Source organism: Arvicola amphibius, chromosome 13, assembly GCF_903992535.2.
Source record: "Arvicola amphibius chromosome 13, mArvAmp1.2, whole genome shotgun sequence".
Lineage (NCBI taxonomy): Eukaryota > Metazoa > Chordata > Mammalia > Rodentia > Cricetidae > Arvicola > Arvicola amphibius.
In genome coordinates this window covers 53,364,390-53,388,184 of record NC_052059.1, presented here as the reverse complement: position 1 = coordinate 53,388,184, position 23,795 = coordinate 53,364,390, and the positions used below count along the sequence as shown (strand labels likewise).

The 23,795-nt window shown below is 47.9% G+C and overlaps 3 protein-coding genes across 8 annotated transcripts in view; all 3 read left to right on the top strand.

Annotated features, from left to right (window-relative positions):
* Spata13 (spermatogenesis associated 13) overlaps positions 1-4,708 on the top strand; it is a 133,824-nt gene extending 129,116 nt beyond the window's left edge. For all 5 annotated transcript variants that reach the window (XM_038309791.2, XM_038309792.2, XM_038309788.2 and 2 more), the window contains one exon: positions 1,060-4,708. In XM_038309791.2, coding sequence (XP_038165719.1) covers positions 1,060-1,235 — 176 coding nt within the window. In that variant the 3' untranslated portion in view covers positions 1,236-4,708. The remainder of the gene's footprint in view (positions 1-1,059) is intronic.
* A 2,578-nt stretch (positions 4,709-7,286) lies between these two features.
* Positions 7,287-18,311, top strand: LOC119800110 (complement C1q and tumor necrosis factor-related protein 9). Its single transcript, XM_038310174.1, has 4 exons — positions 7,287-8,030; positions 13,299-13,485; positions 15,602-15,664; positions 17,342-18,311. The coding sequence occupies exons 1-4, from the start codon at positions 7,830-7,832 to the stop codon at positions 18,112-18,114; spliced, it is 1,224 nt and encodes a 407-aa protein (XP_038166102.1). The 5' UTR covers positions 7,287-7,829; the 3' UTR covers positions 18,115-18,311.
* A 2,617-nt stretch (positions 18,312-20,928) lies between these two features.
* The window catches only part of LOC119800376 (mitochondrial intermediate peptidase), a 123,879-nt gene continuing 121,012 nt past the window's right edge, over positions 20,929-23,795 (top strand). For both annotated transcript variants that reach the window (XM_038310541.1, XM_038310540.1), the window contains exon 1: positions 20,929-21,241. In XM_038310541.1, coding sequence (XP_038166469.1) covers positions 21,056-21,241 — 186 coding nt within the window. In that variant the 5' untranslated portion in view covers positions 20,929-21,055. The remainder of the gene's footprint in view (positions 21,242-23,795) is intronic.

The following is a 23,795-nucleotide window of genomic DNA, read 5'->3' as shown; positions in this document are numbered from 1 at the left end:
AAGTTACTTTTGCTGCTTCTTCTGTCTGTCTGTCTGTCTGTCTGTCTGTCTGTCTGTCTGTCGACTGGCTGGCCCTGGGCGTCTCCCTTCCTTTCTCCCTCATTCTCTATTCTTCTCTCTTCGAGCCTAGCTTTCTCCTCCTATTTATTCTTTTTGCCCACCAGCCCACCTATTCCTCCCTCCCCTCCTCTCTCCCTCCTTCCCTGTCTTCTCTCTCCCTCTCTTTCTCTGCCTCGTTATTGGCCATTCAACTCTTTATTACACCAATCAGGTACCTTAGGCAAGTAAGGTGAAACAAAGGCTTCTTTAAAGAAACAAACACATGTCTACATAATTTAACAAATGCAGCATAAACAAACACAACACACCTTTGCCTAGTTAAAGTAACGTTCCACAACACAGCTGTACCGCAGTCCAGCGAGACGAGGCAAGGTCTCGACGCTCTGTGCGTCAGTGGGTGAGAAGACCCTAGGCTTCTCCTAGAGTGTGCTTCCCCACTCTGTACACACCAGAGTAACTTGGCAGTGACGCAGAAGCACCTGTGGCCAGACCACATCAGGGTCCTAGTGCTCACACTCAATGTCCTCAGGGTAGATAGTGCCAGTGAATGTCACCTCACCTGTTCTTGTAACACCCTGGTACCGTTACTCCTGTTTTAGAGAGTAGGGAACTAAAGCACAGAGAAATCAAAGAATTTCCCTCCAAATACTCATGGCCAGTCAGTGTCGAGTAGCATTTGGGCCGAGGGAGTGTTTGTTGACTTCAGGTCTTGGTTTGATCATTGTCACTACTTACCCATCCGTACCAGGAGCCCGGTTCTGATTCTTCCTTGACCTCCCTGGTGGCGAAAGGTGATCTACTTCATCTCCGGGCTTCCTTCCCGTGAGAGTTTGGGGGAGTCTCCATGACATAACCCTTGCTGACCCCACACCGGCTATCCGAAAGTCTTGTTGCTTAGGACAGTTACTAGATGTCCTTTTGATTTCTGTCAATCAGCTAAGTACTTCAAGCCCCAGTGTGGTTTTTAAGTGATTGGTCTGTCTGTCCTTCCTGAATTAGGCTACAGCAGCTGCCCCGTGGCCCCACCCCACCAGAGCCTGCCGCCCGTTCACCAGCGCCACATCACCGTGCCGACCAGCATCCCTCAGCAGCAGGTCTTTGCCTTGGCCGAGCCCAAGAGGAAACCGTCACTCTTCTGGCACACTTTCCACAAACTAACCCCCTTCAGAAAATGAGCCCCACTCAGGGTGTGCCTCTGAGGTAGTGTGGGGAGGAAGGCCAGTTTCGTCTCTTCGGTGTGGTGTCCAGTGTGGTGCCACACTTCTTTTGGGAATCAGTGATGAGGAGAAGGAGTTGAACTCACCTTTGATCTTGAGAGGCCCTGGTGCCCTCGTGGAAAGAAAGGCACCGTGAAGCACTGCTCTGTCCTACACTGGAAGCCGAGCTGCATGCTCAGGTGGCTGGGATGTAGGGACCAGGCCTCTCTCTGCATGGGGACAGCTGACCCAGGGGTTCTGTGAGTTTACCACTGATGGTCTCACTCCTGCTGCAGTTCCAGACAGTTCCAAGAGCCTTTTAGTCCCTTGGGGGCAACTATATTAAGGATGCCTTCTGTGTTTGTTCTTAAGCATTGACGGAGATTGGTAGGATTTTGGCAGCCATAGGATGGCCTGGGTCAGGTCAGGCCTGGAAGAGACAGTGAAGGGGTTAGAGCTGCTGGGCAGGTGCCCACTGTTTTCCAAGGTGTACCTGGGGCCAAGCAAGAGTGTTGGCTTCATCTTACAAGGTTCCCTATTCACAAGCTAAGAAGAGACAGGAGGCACCTGTCACCCTGGCAACGTGGGACATAATAGCATCCTCAAAGCCCCATGCTATTTTCCTGACCAGAGGGAAGGGCACTGCCAGCTCGTTTGTCCCTCTCAACTCCTCCAGCAGAGGTCCTGTCTGCTCACAGCACAACCCAAGAAGCTGCCGTTCACAGAAATAGTGGCAAGGTGAAAATTGTTTCAAGTTTGATGCATCTTCAGCAGCCATTTGCAGTTTCTTCATCAGTGAGATGATAAAGACACAGAGGTTCCACAGAGAAAACGAAGACAAAGCGTCCTGCTTCCTGGGATGTGGAGGCACCTGTCACATGACCTTGAAACAGTAATGCCCGGGCTGTGTCATCTGGAGGTTGACTCCTTCGCTCTGAGAGACAGTTTAATGAAGGTCACACAGGCTGACGCCCACAGAGAGTAACCTCCCTTTGTTGACATTGCGGAGTTTGATGAAAATGCTTTTTAACCAGATGTAAGGAAGACTGGTTCTACATTTTAATCGACACAGTGAGCTGGCAGGGAGGGGTCGCACCGTGCAGCTTGTGCCTTCTTTTGAATAGGCTTGTTCTTGTGTGCAGTTCCTGCAAGGTTCTCCTCACTCCTCGGCTCTTGCTTGAGAACAGACAAGTCTGCAGTGTTAGAGATGAAGATATTGGTCCATCAGCACGGTTCCTCCACCCAGTCCGCACCAGCTAGAGCTAGGCCTAAAGCTACTGACCTCACAGCAAATCACCTTGACCCTGGACCTGGGATTAGCCTTGACCCTGCTGTGCACCCTGGGTGTATTCACTTAGAGGCAACACTGCTGGGGATTGTGGTCAGAAGCCCCACGGCTGTTTTTGTGTGTCACGAAGTGGTTCAGTGCACAGTGTGTGTGTGTGTGTGTGTGTGTGTGTGTGTGTGTGTTAGAGAGACAGAGCGAGTGAGAGAATCCTTGAATAGATGCCTCAACTTAGCTGCGTTTCTATAACTGACAGGTTGTTTTTGTATTTTACTAACTGAATGCAATGGTATATTCTAGAAATTATGTTTAGTGTGCTCTCTCTGCTACAGTGTGTGTGTCCAGCAGTTTCAACAGTTGTGCTGTTAATAACGTGAACTGATTTGAGGAAGTGAAGAGAGTCTTCTGGTCCTGTTTATATTCACTGAGGATTCAGCTTGAGTCTCACTGCAGACTTCATTTGCTGTTACAGGGAATGACAGTGAAGAAGTCATACGTCAACTTTGTGACCGGTCCTGATATATTTCCCAGCTGCCCCAACTTTCAGTTCCCACCTACCTCCACAGACCTCCTAACAATCCCGAGTCATGGTCAAGACCTGGGCCGGCCCCAGGCAATTTTATACAGCATGAGAAGTGTTGGATCAAATGTCTGACCCGGATGAATCTTACTTGGGATTTCTCGGTGATTTTGAAAACTAATGTGTTTTTAAAAGCTATAATAGCCTTTTGACTTTGTAAAAAAAAAAAATAATCTGTATGTGTCTATAAATTTTATTACCAAATACCTGAGTTCTACAAAAAGTGGAAGACCTTAAGTATTATTTTTAGTTCTCCAAACTTCCTTCTTGATTTGAGGCTTGTGCTCTACTTGGAAAGGAAGAAGAGAGAAGCAGCACGGAGCAGCCTCTTGCCGGAGTGGTGTCTGAGGCTCATGGACGTCCCCTCCCTCTCCCTCAATGGCCAAAACAGTTTGTGCTTTCCATTTTAATGATTTCATTTGTTCTGTCTTTAGCATTTCGGAATTTGCCAGCTCTGTTGATACAGTTGAGAGGGCCTCCCTGGTTTAGATTATACCTATATGACCCCCATGTGGTAGGTGAAAGGTGATCATAAATAATACTTGAAAGTGTAGAGAAAGAAGGAACATTCCAGGCTCTGTCTCAAGAGTAAAAGGGAGTGGCAGACAGCTAGTCGGGCACTCAAGAGACATATGGTAGATTTGCTTCTGCAGGCGGGAACCATCCCCACTACGGAACGCCATTTCTAAATACTGTGCCTTTTAATATCCAAGCCATTCAAGACTGATTCCACATCCTACGTTGCTGTTTTTTTGTTTTGTTTTGTTTTTACATACAAAGCAAAAATGTATTTAATTTGAAATCCGGTTCCCAGTGGCAGTCTTTTGTAAGCACCTGCGATCCAGCATCGTGTGCGTGTGGAGAATTGAACCTGGATATTTCTCAGGACGAGTCAGTCCTGTTTCCAGTTGGAGTTTCCTGGAGCCAGGGCATGGCTTCTGCATTGTGTCTTCATCATGGATAGGAAAAGCAGAAGTGTCCCTCAGGCCAGTGCCAAGGAGTGTGAGTCAGTGTCTTTCAGCAGCTTAAAGCCAGGATGCTGGGTACAGTGTGCCCACAGGTGGTTTCTTCTCAGGATCCAGGGAAAGGGAGTTTGAAGGACTTGGGACAAAGTAAATAGCAACTTCTAGCTAGTCTTGGGGGGCGGGGAGGGAGTCAGCTTATATAATGTATGTAAATTTGCTTAGTCATTCCATGTACTTCATCATTACCTTTATGGTCCCTTAGGCATGACCATTTATATTTAGAAAGTACTTTGAGCCACTTCTGTAATTTAATAATTGGTCCCTTTTGGGGGGTACACATTGGTGCCCACTGTGCGTGACTTGCTGACTTCTCGGCTATGCTTTTGTGAAAACTAATCCACATTGGGGTGCTGTGGTCTGTGTAAGTCAAGTGCTACTCTTGAGATGGCAAGTTGACTCTGACACTGAAATAGGACCTGTGTGCAAGATATGCATTTTTTTTTTTGCTAAATGAAGGGTTTTTTGTTGTTGTTTTAAAAAAAATAGGTATTTGATTTCTTGTAAATGCTGTGAATCTCTATTTGTCATTTTGTATCTGTATATTAAAATACTTTGCCAAACTGGTCCTAGTGATACATCTTCATATAAAGTAAGCCACATTATATAAAAAGAGGCAGGACTGGGGCACGCACAGCACCCTGCATTTGCTTCTCGGTCCTGTGTAAAACAGTGTGGAAACACAGGTTGGTAATCCCAGCACTTGGGAGGTGGGTGCAGGTTTTCCCTGGCTACATAAGGAGGTCAAGGTCAACCTAAACCTAACCTAAACCACGATCTCAAGAAAAACTCTTTAAAGGCTGTGGTCGCTGGAGCTTACAGATCCTTTATTGCTCCCACCTTGGCGCATCTTCCTAAAGACTCCTTCCTATTGGGTGGGAGGGAATCACTGGAGGGGCGAAAGGGGAGGTGGGATGTTGGAGAAAGGCTCTGAGGAGAATGGGGAGAAGGGCTATTGGACTTCCAAAGCCATTAGAGTAATATAGGAGCCAGAGAGGGCAATCTGTTGCAGCAATTTCCCATGAATGGTGGGATGTGGTTGACCAGGTCTCTATGTCTCTGAGTGGCCAGGGTTGCTGGCAAGACCCTTCACTGGGAGGTGAGCCTTTGGCCTTGACCTCCCTCTCCCAGGGTGTGGGGTGAATAAGAATTTCCTCTTCTCATTAGCAAGCTCAGAAAATCCCAGTAAACAGCCCATTGTTTGCTGTGACTAATCCGAAAAGGGTTCCCCTGGGTTGCCAAGGCTGCCTCCTGCCTTCTGTGGACTCCCAGCAGCATCTGTCCCCTTGTTCCCTTGCTCACCTCTCCGTGGGCTCCACTGGGTGAAAGGGTGACAGTGGCAACGTGGTGGCCCAGCATGGTCCCATACGTAGAAGGGAACATAAGCGGAAAGCCCAGTGTTTTATTCTAGAAGAGTTGAGGTGGGAGGAGAGGGAAATAAGCATGTTTTAGTTGGCTGCGGTATGCACAAGAGACCATGTCCCTACACAGGAATATGTGGCTGGAAAACCCTGTAGAAATACGATGAAGTTCATCCTTACATCAATAGTGCCAGAGATGTGACGTAGGCACATGACAGCTCCTAGAACGGAGTCCTGTCCCCGACAAACATTCAGGCCAGGACTCGACTCCTAAGGACTTCACAGAGCTTCAAGGCCCCTGTAGGATTCTGTAGATAAACGCGTGGCTTCTGCTGAGTTAGCTGGGACCAGGTGGTCTCTGTGGAGCTGGATGTTAACAGATGACTTGGACCCTGTGACACTGGTTTCAGGTGGCATTCCCTAAGGTGGCCAAATGGCTCAAGGCCAGCTGTTGCCAGTATTGTGGACCCAGGTTTCAGTGAAAAGAGAAATCTCTAATCAGGCACGAGGGATGCCCCTGGAGATAACCTAGCAGACTTTGCAGTGATCCCAGCAGGTCTTAGGGAAGGGGAGTGATATTGGTGACCAAGTCCTCTCCTTATGCAAAGGATGAGTTGGAGTGCCACAAACAGGCAAAGGAGAAGTGTAAACAGTGGACCAGGCACCCATCAAACCCCTAGTTCCTGCTAGAGCTAGGAATACAGCTGGAGAGATTCCAAATGGCCAGAGGAACAAAGGGGACCGTGTCAGCTTGAAGCTGAGTGACCCACAGAGTTTCCTCTACCCACAAATGAAGGGACATGGGGCCTGGCTGTGCCAGAAAGCCTAAAGAAGCCAGATCTAGCTCAGTGGATGCTCCCAAATCCAATCCCACCTCCTGGGTAAGGTGCTGGGGCTGCCTGCTGCGCTGGCATATCGGGTGTGGTTTGCTGTGCTAAGGTGAGACTTCCCAGTACCTGCATACCTAGGTGGCCACTAAGTAGAGCTCCTGCCCATCACAGCCTAGCATCCTCTCATGTTCTGGAAACTTGTTTTTGTGCCTGAATGTCTCGACCCTCCTCATGAGAAGGTGAAGAGTAATGATTGCAAGGTGCAGCCTACGGCGGCTGCAGCATGCTCGAGGAGTGACTGCAAGGTGCAATCCACGGCGGCTGCAGCATGCTCCTCCGTGGGCTGAAGGATGAATGGAAGGACAAAGTCCTCATCTGCTCTGTGTGTGGTCTAAACTAACTACTCAGATGTTGGAAGGGCCATGGTAATGCTGCATCGGGCACACTAACAGTTGAAACTCGGAGTTCCTGAAAGGGAAGGGCAACTGTCAGGTCCAAAGAGAACCCCGATTTCCTCCCAAAGCAGTGGATAACCTAAGACAACAGTGTTTGCTCTGCTCAGGCTGGGCTATAGAGGGAACAGCGTTCCTCAGGAAATCATGAAAGGGGTTTCTGTCAGCCTGAAAGGTCCGTTTCCCTTGGCATATGCCTGTGGGTCACATATCAAAGCCTTCTAGACTCCTCAAGTCCCTATCCACATGTACCTGTTACACATTTCAAAGTCCTTTTATGGAGAAAACTTTTTTTCCCCTGGTTTTTTTGAGACAAGTCTCCTTGTGTAATCCTGGCTGTCCTGGAACTTTCTCTGTAGACCAGCCTGGCCTTGAACTCATAAAGAGGCAAGATCCACTTGCCTCTGCCTCCTGAGTGCTGGGATTAGAGGTGTGCACTCCCACTCCTCCCCCTTTTAAACTGAGGACTGAACCCAAGGCCTTGTGAGCGTTGGGCAAACGCTGTACCACTGAGCTAAATACCCAACTGGGAGAAAAGTAACTTTATTTTACAGTTTACTATATTTAAAGGGCTGAGCGGGTCACTGGGAATGTCCAGCCTTATCTAGTACTTTAGAAGTCGCAAGGACTCAGAGCAACCTGACCACACTAACCCCCAAAGCACATCAAAGTGTCCTGCACAGATGTGAATGCCAAGGAGAGGATTTGCTGAGTGGTAGGTTGCCCTTGATTTTAGTTTTGCCCTTGATGGAAGCCACAGGCCATAGAACCAAATCATTTGAAAGTTCCAAGTAAACGAAAGTGATCCTGATGGTCTTTGATGCAAAGCCCATGCAGTTACTATCACGGCCATTTGTGTCATGTCTGTGTCTCCATGATGGACTCAAGGCCAATGAGAAGCTGTTCACATTAAGGAAAGAAACCTGCAATGAGGATCCGTTCTCCCACATCCCGCCTGCTGGAACACCTGGAATCCCCTTATTTTATCTCAGAGGACAGAAGAAAGGGGCCAAGTTTTCCACACCCAGGGGTGCTCCAGAGAGATGCCACCCGACCCCAGTGCTGCTGTGATTTCTGAAGCTCGTCCAAGACATCTTGTGCCTCCCTCGATCCCCTCCCCTTCCTGCTATTTTGTAGTTATGTCCACTGGGGAGTTGTATGGCAGGAAGGCATGCTTTTATTTACCGTGTGTGGGCTGCCTGTTCTCACAGTGTCCGTGTGCAGCCTACGACTCCAGGGTTCAGGTAAGAGAGCCAGAGAGATTTTTTTTTTCCATGTTGAGTTGAAGGCGCCTGGGTTCCGAGGTAGCCAGATGTCTTTTAAAGCTCTGGGTGAGAACAGAGATATCTGCTTCTAAAATGCTTTTCTAAAGGGCAGACAGGTGTGGTGGTTCATCCTTGTAATGCCACCCCGGAGAGGCTGGCACAGAAGGCTTGATACAGACTCACGACGGAGTGAATTCAAGTCAGCCTGCCTGGGCTGTAGTATGAGTCTCTCTCTCTCTCTCTCTCTCTCTCTCTCTCTCTCTCTCTCTCTCTCTCTCTCTCTCTCTCTCTGTCTCTCTCTCTCTCTCTCTCTCTCTCTCTCTCTGACACACACACACATACGAGGCAGGGGCAGGGGTGGATGGTGGCACTAAACAGGAGAGAAAAATCAAAGATTTTCACTTGCCAGAATTCTGCAATACTGGAATACTCAGAGGAGGCATGAAAAGCAAAACAAAACAGGATAAATCACAAGAATAGCAGCCCTTCCTAGAAAAGCTCCCAGATGATCAGCTACATGTTTTAATGAGTCTGTTTTAATAGTTATGTCTCCGCTAATTTATATGGTCTATAAAAGCCTCAGTGTCAAGGAAAAGAGAAATACTGTGACATTGTGTTGAATATATGAGAGAAGCAAATAAAGCCAGCTTAGTGTGGAGGGACACCGTGATGTCATCCCTTGTGCTTTATGCTCAAGCAAGCCGGGCCTCAGCAAAGCTGCTCAGAAGCTGGCCCAGTGCAGCACGCCCGCCATCCAGCACTTGGAATGCTGAGGCAGGAGGGTCATGAGTTCTAAGCTTGCCTGAGTGGCATCAGACCTTGCCTGGAAAAAGTCAGGTTGTTCTCCCAGTTTCTGTCAAATGTTAGTGTTTGGGGCTTCGTAAGGACTTTGACGTGTTTGAGGGGACACAAGGAACCTGAAATGTTCTTCCCCTTGACTGTGAATTAGAGAAAGTTAATCAGAAGAGGCACCACAAGTAGCTTTTCTTTTTAAACGAGTGGGTGGGTGTTATGCCAACACTGTCTCTCTGTACCACCTTGGAAGCCAGGAGAGGGCGTTGTATCATCTGGGACTCGAGTTACAGATGGTTGTGAGCAGCCCTGTGGGTGCTGGGCATTTAACCCAGGTCCTCTGGAAGCCCAAGCTCTTAATCATTCAGCCATCTCCACTCCACTCCACCAGGTGGGTTTTATGGAGAGGTTGGGACGCAAGGAGGTCGCTGGTACAGCGCAAGAGGAATCGGTGTAGAATCTACCCTTCACCCGTGAGCTCAGCAGCAGAAGCCGCTGTGGATAACTCATGGATGTGGCTCTAAGAAAACTCAACTTCCTGAAGTGGAGTGCATTCCTGACTGAGAGGGAAACAGCCGGGATTCCTCTTCCAGAAACACTTTCTGTATCCCATAATACTCCGCAGCTTCCACTAGAGGGTAACACTGTTTTTTGGACGTCACTCAGGTTAAGAGCACTGTGGGTAGCATTCAGTTCTCAGCACCCATGTCTGGCGGCCTATAACTCCAACTTCCTTGGGCATCTGATGCTCTGGACTCCAAGGGTCTTTACATTCATGTGTGTGCACTCGTGCACCTGTGCATGCACACACACAGTTAAAAATAATTTAAAAATAGCTACAAATGTGTAATTAACACGACAAAGACATTTTCTACAGGAAAGCCTCTTACCTCGTCATTCTAAACATGTTGGGTTATTTGCATATACTTATTTCTAGTTTTTGATAATATGCATGCATCAATATCTTCATAAGGTGCCTGTTATTTTAGTCTTTCTAAATGCCACTTTAAAATTCTTTAAACCTCTATTTTTTGCATGTCTGTGTGTATATGTGCTTGTTGTGTGGATACCCTCAGAGGTCAGAAAGAGGACTCATAAGCTCAGAAGCAGTTGTGAGCTACTCACTGTGGGTGCTGGGAGCTGAACTCCAGTCCTCTGCAAGAGCAGCAAGAGAATATAACTACTGGGCTATCTCTCCAGCCCCCATTTTAGACTTTTATGTTTTTGGCTGGGTCTTTTGAGACAGAATCTCATCCATACCCAAGCTGATCTTAAACTCATCATCCTTCTGCCTCCAGGCATCTTTTACATACGTCACCAACCATGATAGCTCTTTCAGTGCTTACGTACGGTCCTGCTTCCTATGTCTGTTGTTAGCCATTACATAATGTGCCCTTTCCCCCCTTAACAGATGATGCTGCAGGTACCCTCAGTACACAGATCTTGCTTTATTATGAATAATTTTAGAGATGGCACTCCTGGATCGAAAGAACAGACACCCCCTCTTTTTTTTGCCTTTCCAAAGGCTTATGAACATCTATGTTACTGCAGACGGTACATAAGAATCTGAGGGTGGCATTAGCCTATGTGTTCTTCTTTGTTTTGTTTCATTCCTTAATTCTTCAAAGAGCTGCTATCACATCGTCCTTGCCTTCAACCATTGCTGTTCAATCTGCTGCTCTATACTATACTGGGGATATAATGTTGAAAATACAGTCAGATGACCTGTGACCTCGTATCAGTGCAGAACCCCTGCCAGGCGGCTCCTGAGGGAGAGGTGGTGTGGCACTTTCATATCACGGGGTTGGTTCCTCATCTGCATCTCATGGACACAAACCCCCGTAGGGACTTGCATGCTGATCCTGTTGTGGGGAGCAGTTTGCCAGCCATTCTTCCCCTCTCACCCGGATCTCAGCTCCAACTTGAGGCTGAAGACAGATTAAAAACAGAAACAATTACAGGGAGGCGGGAAGCCAAGTAAGAGGGCCAGTGTCCTCAGAGGAAAGGAGTTGGGAAGTGGGCTTCCCCCAAACTGCTGGTGTGTGCACAGGCCTGTGCCTCAGCCTGCTGTGTGCTCAGGAATGCACTATCACAGCAGGCTTGGGTGTCTTTGTGCTGTAGCCTTGGGGGTTAAAGCCAAGAGCTCGTACATCACACAAGTGTTCTAGCCCTGAGCTGAAGCCACAGCCCCGGTGTCGATGTTTGGTACGTTGCTGCTAATGCCACATAATTTCTGTTATATGTGTATAGCGCTGGGATGGGACTCAGGGCCCCGCGTGTGCGAGGCAGCCTTTCTACAATTGAGTCACTTCCTCTGCTTTAATGTTTTACTCTCTTTTATTGTGAGCAAACGTACATATAAATTCAAACTTACCAGTTGAGCCGTCTTAAGTGTATGACTGAAGAGCACTGAGTACATTCACGGCATCCTGTAGCCGTCCCCATCATAGATCTGCAGAGGTTTCGTCTTTCCCCAAACAGCACCTCCTCCCCTTCAGCTCCTGGCACCCGCTATGTTGCCTTCTCATGGCTTGGACCACTTTGCATGCTTTAAATAAGACACACACAGACTTAACTTTCAGTCCCAGATTTCGTCACCGCTTAATGTCTTTGAGGTTCATCCATGATGCAACATGGGCCAGGATTTTCTGCCTTTCTGGAGGCCAAATGGCATTCCAATGTATTTATATATTAAATATTCTATCCTCTATGGCCTCGTGAGCTGCGCCCCCTTGTGGCCTCTGTGGACTTTCCTGCCAGGAACAGAGCTATAGGCAGAAGTTTCTATCCTGCTAGCAGCTACCAAATAAAAACACAGAGGCTTTATATTAATTACAAATGCTCAGCCAATAGCTCAGGCTTGTTACTAGCTAACTCTTACACTTTGAATTAACACATTTTTCATTTCTTATGTACCCTCCATATGGGTTAGTACCTTTTCTCAGTACAGCATGCCCAACTTGCTTCTCTCTGTCCCTCTGCTGGGGACTCCAAACTCCACTCTTCTCCTTCCCAGTATTCTCAGTTTGGCTCTCCCTCCTAACTTTATTCAGTTCTGCTATTGGCCAGTCAGCTTCTTTATTAAGCCAATCACAGCGACAAATCTTCACCGTGTACAAAGGGATTATTATACAGAACAGAGCTTGTTCAAGTCTCTCAGTTTTTGTTATTATTGTTTTGTTTTTGTTTTTGTTTTGGCTCTATTCCCAGGAAAAGAATTGCTGGCTCAGATGGTAATTCTATGTGGGCATTATTATTTTTAGTGTGCTTTTTCATCTATATTGTGGTCAAATTTAGTCTTTTTTCTTTTTTTTTTTTTTTTTTTTTTGGTTTTTCGAGATAGGGTTTCTCTGTGGCTTTGGAGCCTGTCCTGGAACTAGCTCTTGTAGACCAGGCTGGTCTCGAACTCACAGAGATCCGCCTGCCTCTGCCTCCCGAGTGCTGGGATTAAAGGCGTGCGCCACCACCGCCCGGCTCAAATTTAGTCTTTACATCAGCTCCATGAGATAAGATAACATTTTTCTCTGGCTCAAAAAATAATAAAAATAATAATAAAATAATAATAATAATAAAAATAATAAATTTGAGTCTCTGGAACTCAAAACTCGTCTTCCACATTTTACTGACTATTAAAAGTGGTCCCAATTGTGTGTTACCACCTGAGGACAATATGCCTTTCTTTTCTCTCTCTCTCTCTCCTTTCCCTTCTCCCTCATCCCCTCTCCCTCTCTCCTTCCCTCCTTCCCTCTCTCCCCTCTCTCTCTCAACACCAGAGTCTCACTATATAGCTCAGGCTGACCTAGAACTTAAGATTTTTTTCTCAGCCTTCTGAGTGCTGGGATTACAGGCATGTGCCACTCTGTCAGGCTTGGCGACAGTTTCGTCAGGTGCCTAGTTTCTGTTTTTTTGCTCCGACTATCAGACACGTAAGATCATGTTCAAGCCTTTGTCAGTGAAGAGAGAAAAGGCCAAGTCACTTCCCAGCAACCATGTCCATATCAGAAATCAACGCCTGTTCCATCACAAAGAGGAGAGGTTGTGTCCATGCCCAGAGATCAATGCCTGTCCCATCGCAGAGAGGAGAACCTGTGTCAAAGCCCAGAGACCAAGGCCTGTCCCATAGCAGAGAGGAGAATCTGTGTCAATGCCCAGAGACCAAGGCTGGTCCCATCACAGAGAGCAGAGCCTGTGTCCATGCCAGAGATTAAGGCCTGTCCCATCGCAGAGATGAGAGGCTATGAGGCCAAGAGACCAAGGCTTGTCCCATCACAGAGATGAGAGCCTGTATCCATGTCCAGAGACCAAGGCTTGTCCCATAGCGGAGAGGAGAGCTCGTGTCCATACCCAGAGACCAAGGCCTGTCCCTTCGCAGAGATGAGAGCCTGTGTCCATGCCCAGCAACTATATCTACACACAGCAGCCAGGCATTTTTCAATTTCTGTTTTCCTCTTTCAGTCCAGTCCCTGTCATCTGACCATGAAGATTTGGTGGCTCCTTCTGGTTATGGGCACATGCGCAAAGAGTGTGTACTCCCAGGACACCTGCCGGCAAGGGCACTCTGGCATCCCGGGGAATCCAGGTCACAATGGCCTCCCGGGAAGAGACGGACGAGATGGTTCCAAGGGTGACAAAGGAGACACAGGTACTGAATGTCCGTAGCTTCCTACTGCCTCGTCCCTCTCTTCCTGCTGGTGTACTGTTCCACCTGCCCACGGAGCCCTCCTCCACCAGTGTCCCCAGCTTGTCTCTTTGTCATTGAGCTACCTCCTCAGTTTGGTCAAAACGTATTTCTTAAAAACACATGTGTTCTGGGTCAGGTATTGATGGAGGAGAGTTATCTGTCTATGTTACTTTCATTGGTTAATTAATAAAGAAAACTGCCTTGGCCCTTTAAGAGAACAGAAAATTAGGTAGGCGGAGTAGACAGAACAGAATGCTGGGTAGCAGGAGTGGGGAGACGCTTCAGGCAGTCGCCATGCTTCTCCTCTCCAAGATGGATGCAGGTTAAGATCTCTCCTGGTAAGCCACACCTCGTGGTGCTACACAGATTACTAAATATGGGTTAAAGGAAGATGTGAGAATTAGCCAATAAGAGGCTGAAACAATGAGCCAGGCAGTATTTAAAAGAATACAGTTTCCGTTTAATTATTTTGGGTAAAGCTAGCCGGGTGGCCCCGCCGTTTCTTCAACAAGGTATGATGTCCCATGCCTTTAATTCCAAAACTCAGGAGGCAGAAGCAGATGGGTCTCTGTGAGTTCAAGGCCAGCCTGAATTATATATTGAGTTCCAGGACAGCCAGAGATACATAATAGAGAGACCCCGTCTCAAAAAAACAAAAAAAAAAAACAAACAAACAAACAATAAAAAGAAAACAAAAGTATCTGTTTCTCTCTTTTTCCATTTAGTTCGTATATATATTCTACTCGATGTGCTGTTTCTTTGGAGAATGATGTTAATGCGGGCTGCCTGGGAGGAAAATCTGCTGCTTCTTTACCTGGTACTCTGAGGATGTGCTCTGTGTGTGTATGTTTTGTTGTTTTGTTTTGTTTTGTTTTGTTTTGTTGAGGCAGGGTTTCTCTGTGTAGCTTTGGAGCCTGCCCTGGAACTTGCTCTGTAGACCAGGCTGGCCTTGAACCCACAGAGATCCACTTGCCTCTGAGGCTGGTCTTGAACTCACAGAGATCTACCTGTCTCTCCCTCCTGAGTGCTGGGAGTAAAGGTGTGCACCACCATTGCCCAGCTTGCTGTGTGTTTTATATAATCAACACACAGTTAGTACAGTGTCCATAGCATACATTCAATTGTTGAGGTAGATGTTAAAGCTCTGGCCTGTATAAAACCTTTGAGATATACAGAATACAAGAATTGGGAACTAAGCAGGGAGAAAGAGAAAATTTGGTAGGAAGGCTCAGGCTTCAGGGTGGTGCAGACAGGAGTGGGAGATAATGGAGAGGGTGCTTTGGCGATATCCCCGACTTGGTGGTTCAATGGAATGCAGGGCTTGCTTGGGGTAACAGCAGGCTCTATGATAGATGCAAAGCAACCTGTGTCTCTTTCCAGTCCTGAGAGCTGAAGGCTGTCCCAGCTGCTCATCACCTCACAACTAGAATGGTAGGGTTTAAGTTTTGGGGTCTTGGCTGATTTGAGCGAGTCAGAACCTGGAGTAAACCGTGGCTTTGTGAGCTCTTCTGTCACCGTAGTGTGGCCACTACTTGGTGGCCTGCTCCCAGACTCAAGATGGTGTATGACTAGTGGAACCCTTGTGTCCTATCACAGCTTGTTCCGCGGTCTTCACCCCTGTCTACCATGCCTTTCCTTCCCCAACAGTCATAGCACGGAGTTCTCTGATGCTTCACGGAATCTGGTGAGCCTTCTGCTCCACTCTTCGAGTTAATGATGGAAAGGGATCGGAATGAGAGATGCGTCTAGCACCTCCCACCTTCAGATCACTTCCAAGTCCAAATCCCGAGACAGACTTGCAGCATGGCCCTCTGCATTTCAGTTTGCCTTGCTTCGGGCTCCTTGGGCACCCCATAGCTGGGTGCTCAGGAAGTCATCAATGCATTTCATAACCTGTTCATCCTACCTGATCCAACACCCTGGATACTCACTAACAGCTGCTACCTCCACCTCCACTGGAAAAGGAGGCAGCCTGGGGCACCCCAGGACTTCCCGTACCAACCACCCCTGGAGACTCATAGGCGGGAGATTGGAATTGGACTCTCAACTCTTGTCTGCTTTCTTCCCTTCCACCTAGGAGAACCAGGACATCCTGGAGACCCAGGGAAGGATGGAATTCGTGGGGAGAAAGGAGAACCAGGTCAGTGGGTGACTTTGCGTTGTCCCTTGCACAGCCACCAACATATTCTCTCTCTTTAGTAGTTACAGGTGCATGCTGGGATAAGTAAACTTCTGGATGTGTCCAAATGGAAATCAGTCTCAGCTTTGTGGGTCATGGGATCTGCCCGTGCACCAAAAGGCAGCCTCAGATGCCACACAAAGAAGCGTTGCCATGTTCTGGGGGAGCTGTGGCTGAAAGACCAATATTTGCATTTTATATACTTTTTGCATAGTATGGGGCCCTGCTTTGTTTTCCCCAGTCCTGGAGATTATACATTGAAATTCATACATGCTAAGCAAATGCTGTGCCGCAGCCTTCTTTTCAAAAACATGTATAAACATATATTAATTATAGATAATGGGTCCGCTGTGACATTTTCATACTTGGACATAATATGTTTCAGTCACATTCATCTCGCTACTCTCTCTTGGCCAGTTCCACAGATCCCTTTCTGCTGCTGCTGTTGCTGCCTCTCTTCTGTCTGTTTTCCTTTCTTGTACGTGTGACGCAATGAGTTCATGATCAGGGAGGAGGAAGCCAAGGAGGAAGGTTCTACTTCGCTCAATGCATCTGGCCCTGCTTCAGGGAGAAAGTGGCACTCGAGTAGGGCCCTGGGCTACTGGTGACTGGTACTTTCTCAGAATTAATTGCAACCTGAAGGGTAGGGAGGTAACCAATGGAGAAAGACGGCTGTAATGTCAAATCCATGTAACTCATTCCGGGATTACTCTGAGTCTTTTTTTTATGAAAATAGAAGAGGTCTATAAATTGGGCAGCACCACTGTTCCAGCTCTGTAGATGAGGGGCAGATGTGATGGGGGCTCACTGTCTGCTTGTACTGTGTGTCCACACATGCTAGGGTTGGAGAAAGGTTAGCTGATGTTCTGGGGTAAGCCCAGGCTCTCTGCTCAGAAGCATCACTGCCTCCCAGTCCAGGCGGAGGAAGTGAACGGTGTGGAGTGTTCACATAGACCGAGGAAAACTGGCGTTTCGGAAAGGCAGACGAGGGCTTGACAGTTGGCAGGCATGGGGGCCATTATGAATGCCTGATTCCAGGCCCCAGTCCTTGAGGGACTGTCCCTTGCCTAGGACTGAGGCCCTGTGACTCAGCAGCCTGGATTGTTCTGCTCCTTGTCATAGTTTCCTTCAATGACGTGTGCTTTTCCCTTGTTTCTGGATCAACGTGGGACATTTGGTGGCACAGTTGTCAATAAACAGATGAGCCCTGGTACTGACTAAAGCATGTTTTTGGAGACTGGAGATGTGGCTCCGTTGGTAGAGTGCTTGCTCAGCATGCACAGGGTCCTGGGAGTGGTCAAACACCGCTATAGTCCCAGCACCCAGGAACTGCAAACAGGAGGATCAGAAGTTCAGTATCATCCAGTCACTCTTGGTTATAGTGAAGTTGAAGCCATCCTGGGCTACATGAGATCCTGTGTTTTTTTTTTTTTTTTTTTTTTTTTAGTGGGCTTGTGTGTGTGTGCTTACATGTACATTTCCCTGAGTGCAGTTTGGGAGTTTGTGACTTTTCAGACTCTGAGCAGATCTTGAACCCACACACTGCTTTGTCTCAATTAAATGCTTAGTGATAGGAACTCCAACATTGCTCACGAGGAAATGTATCCTAAAACACCTTCATTATCTTTCTCCCTTCAGGAGCAGATGGAAGAGTTGAAGCAAAAGGCATCAAAGGTGATCCAGGCTCCAGAGGATCCCCAGGGAAGCATGGCCCGAAGGGATCCATTGGCCCTACAGGAGAACAAGGGCTGCCAGGAGAGACTGGCCCACAGGGGCAGAAGGGAGATAAAGGCGATGTGGGCCCCACTGGTCCAGAAGGACTGATGGGCAGTACTGGACCATTGGGTCCCAAGGGTTTACCTGGTCCAGTGGGCCCCATTGGCAAACCAGGTCCTAAGGGAGAAGCCGGACCCATGGGACCCCAGGGGGAGCCAGGAGTCAGAGGGATGAGAGGCTGGAAAGGCGATCGAGGAGAGAAAGGGAAAGTGGGCGAGGCTCCCATCTTGCCTAAGAGTGCCTTCACTGTGGGGCTCACGGTGATCAGCAAGTTCCCTCCTCCTGATGCGCCCATTAAATTCGATAAGATCCTATACAATGAACTGAACCATTACAACGTGGCGACGGGGAAATTCACCTGCCACGTGGCCGGCGTCTACTACTTCACTTACCACGTCACTGTATTTTCCAGGAATGTACAGGTCTCTTTGGTCAAAAATGGGGCAAAAGTCCTGCATACCAAGGATGGTTACATGAGCTCGGAGGACCAGGCCTCTGGTGGCATCGTGCTGGAGCTAAAGCTTGGGGACGAGGTGTGGATGCAGGTGACGGGAGGAGAGAGGTTTAATGGCTTGTTTGCAGATGAAGATGATGACACCACCTTCACCGGCTTCCTTCTGTTCAGCAGCTCTTGACACAGCGGACTCTGCACATGGGCCTCACTGAAGGCTCTGCTGGTGGACATGGTGCCCCCAGAGCTAGCTCGGGGACAGTGGGATATGACTGCATCCATTCCTCCAATTATTGCATCCATCCTAAAGTATAGAGGTGGGAAGCTAAGCCTACAAAGTCAGTCATTCGATCACATTCATAATAAACTAACTCAGAGACACCAGCTGTGCACCAGTATTCCGTTAAGGCAAGAGATCGAAGCATTTCCTCTTAGTGTCATTGAACCAAGAGGGAGTCCATATTTGAATTCTCTGCTTCGTGTTGTGTGTTTTCCGTCCTCCCTGTGTGTTTGCTCTATGAGTCTGAATCTGTGTCTGCCTGAAGGCTGTCTTGTGAATCTGTCCCTGTCCCCAGCAGAGGGCTGTGTTCTCTCTCTTATTAGAAGCACAGAAATCATCATATGGAGAAAGGAATGAGGGATGCTTTATAGAAATCTTTATCAGAGTGTCACAAGGGATTAAGTCACTGACTCCAGCTGCTCCCAACTGACCCAGATAACAAATGAACACTGGAGGGGATGGGACAGGGGAGAGAGAGAGAGAGAGAGAGAGAGAGAGAGAGAGAGAGAGAGAGAGAGAGAGAGAGACTGAACATAGAATGGGCTTTTGAAACGTTAAAGCCCATTCCCAGTGGCACCCTACTTAAACAAGGTCAAACCTCCTAATCCTTCCCAAACAGTTCCACCAACTGGGGACCAAGTATTCAAACGTGAGCCTAAGGGGGGCATTCTCATTCAAACTACAACAATGTAAAGAATATTTTTAATCATGATGCCTTGCCATAGTTGTATGAAATTTAAAATCAATCTCTCTGTGTGTGTGTGTTTTTTTTTCAAGACAGAGTTGCTCTAGGTAGTCCTCGCTGTTCTGGAACTTTCTCTGTAGACCAGGCTAGCCTTGAACTCAGAGATCAGCCTGCCTCTGCCTCTGCTTCATGAGTGTGCCATCACACCCAGCTTAGGAATCTCTTCAAGAGTAAAAGAATAAACAGTGGCCCTGTTTGTTGTAATTAATTTTCCATACTGGAGAAGGAACTTAGGGTTTGTGCATGCTAGGCAAGTGCCCTGCCACAGAGCTTTGTCCTCAGCCTGTTTGTTACAATGTATTTAAGACATCGTCATTCCCGAACCCAAGACATCCTTTGCTTGTGTGTTTGCAGTGGGACGAGTTTAGAAGAGTTCTGGCGTCCCTTTCCTGCTCTAAGGGCCATATTGTGACTTTCGATATTAGGGGAAAGTAAAGGAAAATGAGATGGGATTATGGCTGAGTGGATAGAGCATTTGTATAGTAAACATGGGTTCCATTCTTAGCACTGCAAAAAAAAAAACCCAAACAAACAAAAACCCTACTTATCATTTAATGACTAGCTGCATTTAATGACACCCCAGGAGGCTACTCAGTACAATGATGGATACTTTGTTTCCTACTTAGGTGTCTATGCTACATAACTCAAGGAATAGTTGGAATGAATTTATAGTAACTTTTAAGGACTTTTCCTAACCGAGGTGGGTGGTTTAAGATATCAGAATGAAGCTGGGCAGTGGTGGCGCACGCCTTTAATCCCAGTACTCCGGAGGCAGAGGAAGGCGAATCTCTGTGAGTTTGAGGTCAGCCTGGTCTACAGAGTGAGTTTCAGGACAGACTCCAAAGCTACACAGAGAAACCCTGTCTTAAAACAAAACAAAGCAAACAAAAAAGATATCAGAATGTAGCCTGTCACAGTGTCGCAGTTCTGGAAGCAGAAATGGGAGGTCCATGTGTCAGCAAGATTGAGACTAAGTCCCTGAAAGAAGAGCCGTTCCTAACATTGCCAGCTTCTAACAGCTCCTGGTGTACCTTGGTTTGAAGCACATCACTTCAGGGATTCTGGCTGTAGTTCCACACAGGGTTCCCTTCATAACTGCACATGTCCAATCTTTCCTCTTCTAAAAAGGACATCAGTCGTACTGATTCAGGCCCATCCCAATCTGATTACATCTGTAAAGATTCTACCCAAGTCAAGACATGTCGGGACATGTCACACTCCGGTTTTGGGTCAACCAAGCACCCTAGCTTTCTTTGAACTGACCAACCTTAAATCGGGAGGAAAGCCCTTCAGAGGCTTTAAACTCCTGCAGGCCGTGAGAAGAGACTGCATTTTTGCTTTCCAAGTCCAAGCAGAGGGCCTTTATCTCTGTGTGCCTGTGGCACCTGTGTTTTCTCACCTCCGGTAAACACCTCTCATCAACTGCTATTCTGTCTGCGGTGCTTGCGATTTCTCTGCTGCTACATGTTGCCCTTCGTATGTTTCCTGCCTTTTAATTTTTCCGACTGGCAGAGACAACGAACCCGACCAAGACCCTATAAACTGTATCATTTCAAGGCCCCCTAGAGGGCATCAATGGTTTCAAAGATCAAAACAGATGAAGATTCTCTATAGTTAATTCACGTGGTTACATACAACCTTAGCTGACATGCGTGTGCGCAAATGTAGGTGTGACTTCACTGTCTTTTGGAGCAGACAAGTTACTTGGATTCCGACTGCATGTGGCTTCTCCTGGATCCTTCCACGCGCTGCCACCGGGTCTCCTCTGAGACGGCTTCAAGAAGTCACATGCATTCCTGGAACCTGTAAGAATTCCAATTCCGGACAAGACTTTTCTCCCTGAGCTCCAGTAACACGGAGGGCAAGGCAAACGCAGGACGTTTCTTCCTCCAGACACACGATGGCGCTACGAAACTCCGAGTGCTCCGATGGCGCCGGGACGACGCTCTTGCTTGAGAGTCAACGCGCTCTTGTCCCGGCGTCGACAGGGCTGCGCGAGCGTCACGTGCAGCGGCGTGGGCTGCTGCCTTGGAAACGCGGGCGCGCGCTTCCTGAACCGGGGCATAGCCGGGGCCCGGGAGGGTGCTGCTGGTGGCCGGCATGCTGCGGTACGGCCGCAGACTGTGCGGCCTGGGAGCCGGAGCGGCTCTGCGGGGACCCACGGGCCGAGGAGGCCTGCTCGGCGGAGGTCGCGCCCGGGGAGTCAGCACCAGCTGGTCCCCGGTGGGCGCCGCCTTCAATGTCAAGCCCCAGGGTCGCCTTTGGGACCTGCTGGAAGAGCGCCGGGTGAGCGTGCCGTGGGTCTGGGCAGCGCGGGCTCCTCCTCTTGCTGGAAGGGGACTGTGCCGGGATAAGTACGCTCTCGGGCTGCTGTCCCGCTGGCTTCCCACTCACTCAGCCCTCCCCCTACTCGAGGTCGCTTTTTTTTTCTTCTTCTGACTTTAGAGTTCACACTTGTCTTTGGGTTTGTAACGACACTCTTCCATTGAAAACTCCATCACACCTTAATTGTCCATTTCAAGCTGCTTTGAAATAACTTGTTGGACCAGGCATGGTGGCTCCTGCTTGTAAGGCTCTCTTGATGGGTAAAGGCGAATGGGTTCAAAGGACAGTCCTTTTGGCTCCAAACCGAGTTTGAGACGAACCTGAGTTACCTAAGAACCTGTGTTAAAAAGGAAAGCAACGCTGGGCGGCGGTGGCGCTTGTCTTTAATCCCAGCCCTGGGGAGGCAGAGGCAGGCGGGTCTACAAGAGTTCCAGGACTGTTACGTAGAGAAACTCTGTCTCGGAAATCCCCCCCCCCCCACACACACACAGAGGAAAGCAACAACGGAACACACACACACACACACACACACACACAGAGGAAAGCAACAACAGAACACTATGGAAGAAAATCAGACTTGGAGTTAATTGCTTAACCAGACAGAATTGCCTGTGGTGGTGTTGGACACTTGATAATGAATGAGGGAAAGGAAGGGAAGATTGAGAGTGGATTGTCCAATGGATCCCATTATTTTGTGGTTGCAGATTTTGTCCAAAAGGTTAAGGGTTATTTTTGCCTTTTAGCTTCTTCCTGTTGGGCGGCTTTCTGAAGACAAGCCTGTGATATAGTTGCATTGCATTTCGTGGTGTGAACACCTCTGTGTTTAGCTTTGTCTCTTTGAAAGTTCTTTCTATATAAAATGCTGGTATTAATGGAGTCGGTGGTAGACTTACCTCAGTGCTGAGTTGAAAGATGTGACAAGTAAGCTTGGTTTGGAGCGGATGAGAGATAACTGATTTCAGCCGCATTTTTAAACAATCATTTATTGTGTGTGAGTGTGTGTGTGTGTGTGTGTGTGCGCGCGCGCATGTGAATGTGAATGAGTGCAGGCGTGGCTGGGTGCAGGCCAGAGGACAATTTTTAGGTGTCTGTTGCCTTTTACTTTGTGGAGTCAGGGTCTCTCCTGTGTATCCTCTTCTGTCTGGTCCTTGGGCTTCTGGGTTATTTTCTTGTTAATATCTTAGAGTAAGAGTGCTGGGATTATAGTTTCATGCCACAAAATTCAGCTTTAAAGTTACTTATTTATTTTATATGTGTTTTGCCGAAATGTATGTAAATGCACCACTTGTGTGCAGTGACGCCTGTGTGCACATGGAGGCAAAAGGAGGGTGTCAGATCCCCTGCAACTGAAGTTGTAGACAGGTAACTGCCATGTGGGTGCTGGGAATAGAACCCAGGTCCTCTGCAAGAGCAGCCAGTGCTCTTAACCCCTGAGCCATCTCTCCAGCTCTTCCTCCCCAGTTGTTTTTTAGTTACATTTTTGCTTGTGTATAGGTGTGAGGTGCCTGTGTGTGTGTGTGTGTGTGTGTGTGTGTAGTTCAGGGACAACTTTGAGAAGTGGGTTCTCTCCTTCCACCATACAGGTTCTAGGCTTGGAGGCCAGGCGTTTTTATTCATTGAGCCATCCAGATGGCCTCTGAAGCACTTTCTTACATTGGTTTTGGGGATTGGACTGAGGTCCTCAGTTTGGGAATTGAGTGCTTTTACCCACGGAATCAACCTTCCCAGCCCTCTGGGCATTTTATTTCTTTCTTTTTTTTTTTTTTTTTTTTTGGTTTTTCGAGACAGGGTTTCCCTGTAGTTTCTAGAGCCTGTCCTGGAACTAGCTCTTGTAGACCAGGCTGGCCTCGAACTCAGAGATCCGCCTGCCTCTGCCTCCCAAGTGCTGGGATTAAAGGCGTGCGCCACCACTGCCCGGTGGCATTTTATTTCTTAATTTTTTTTTAATGCATAGACTTTACAGTAGCTTTTCAAGTTGGAGATTTTTTTTTAAAGTATTTTTATTACATCTGTTCCCCACCCTCTCTGTGTGTGTGTTCATGTGTATGTGTGTGTAGACGGGTATGTATATGCACATGCAGAGGTCATAGGACTCCAGGGGTAGGCTCTTTCCTTGCATCATGTGAAATTATGTCATTAACCTTGACTGTCATGCTTGGTGATAATCGCCTTATCCCACTGAACCGTTGGTTTAGTTTGTTTTTCGAGGTTAGGGTCTTGCTGTATACCCCTGGCTGGCCTGGAGTTTGCTAAGTGCCAGAATTCAGTTGTGTCGCTGTACCCCAAATGTTTTCTCTTGAAGTATATTTCTGGGTGGACGTGGTAGCACCCACATATACTCTTAGCATTCCGGCTGCTTGCACCAGAGGAACTGAGGTTCCAGGCCGCTGTCCCAGGAAACACAAGGAACTGTAAAGCATATTCCGTATCTGTAAAAGGAGAATGTACTCCTGACGGGAGAACCTGTGTAAAGTACGTGGCACATTCTGACATAGGTCGTGTTAAATGTCGGCTC

What these genes read in the sequence shown, in the direction of transcription:
- LOC119800110 (XM_038310174.1), top strand. Translation starts at nt 7,830, where the DNA reads ATGCCACCCGACCCCAGTGCTGCTGTGATTTCTGAAGCTCGTCCAAGA. An exon ending in CCTACGACTCCAGGGTTCAG is followed by an intron (nt 8,031 to 13,298) that starts GTAAGAGAGCCA and finishes TTCCTCTTTCAG; the next exon opens with TCCAGTCCCTGTCATCTGAC. An exon ending in TGGGGAGAAAGGAGAACCAG is followed by an intron (nt 15,665 to 17,341) that starts GTCAGTGGGTGA and finishes TTCTCCCTTCAG; the next exon opens with GAGCAGATGGAAGAGTTGAA.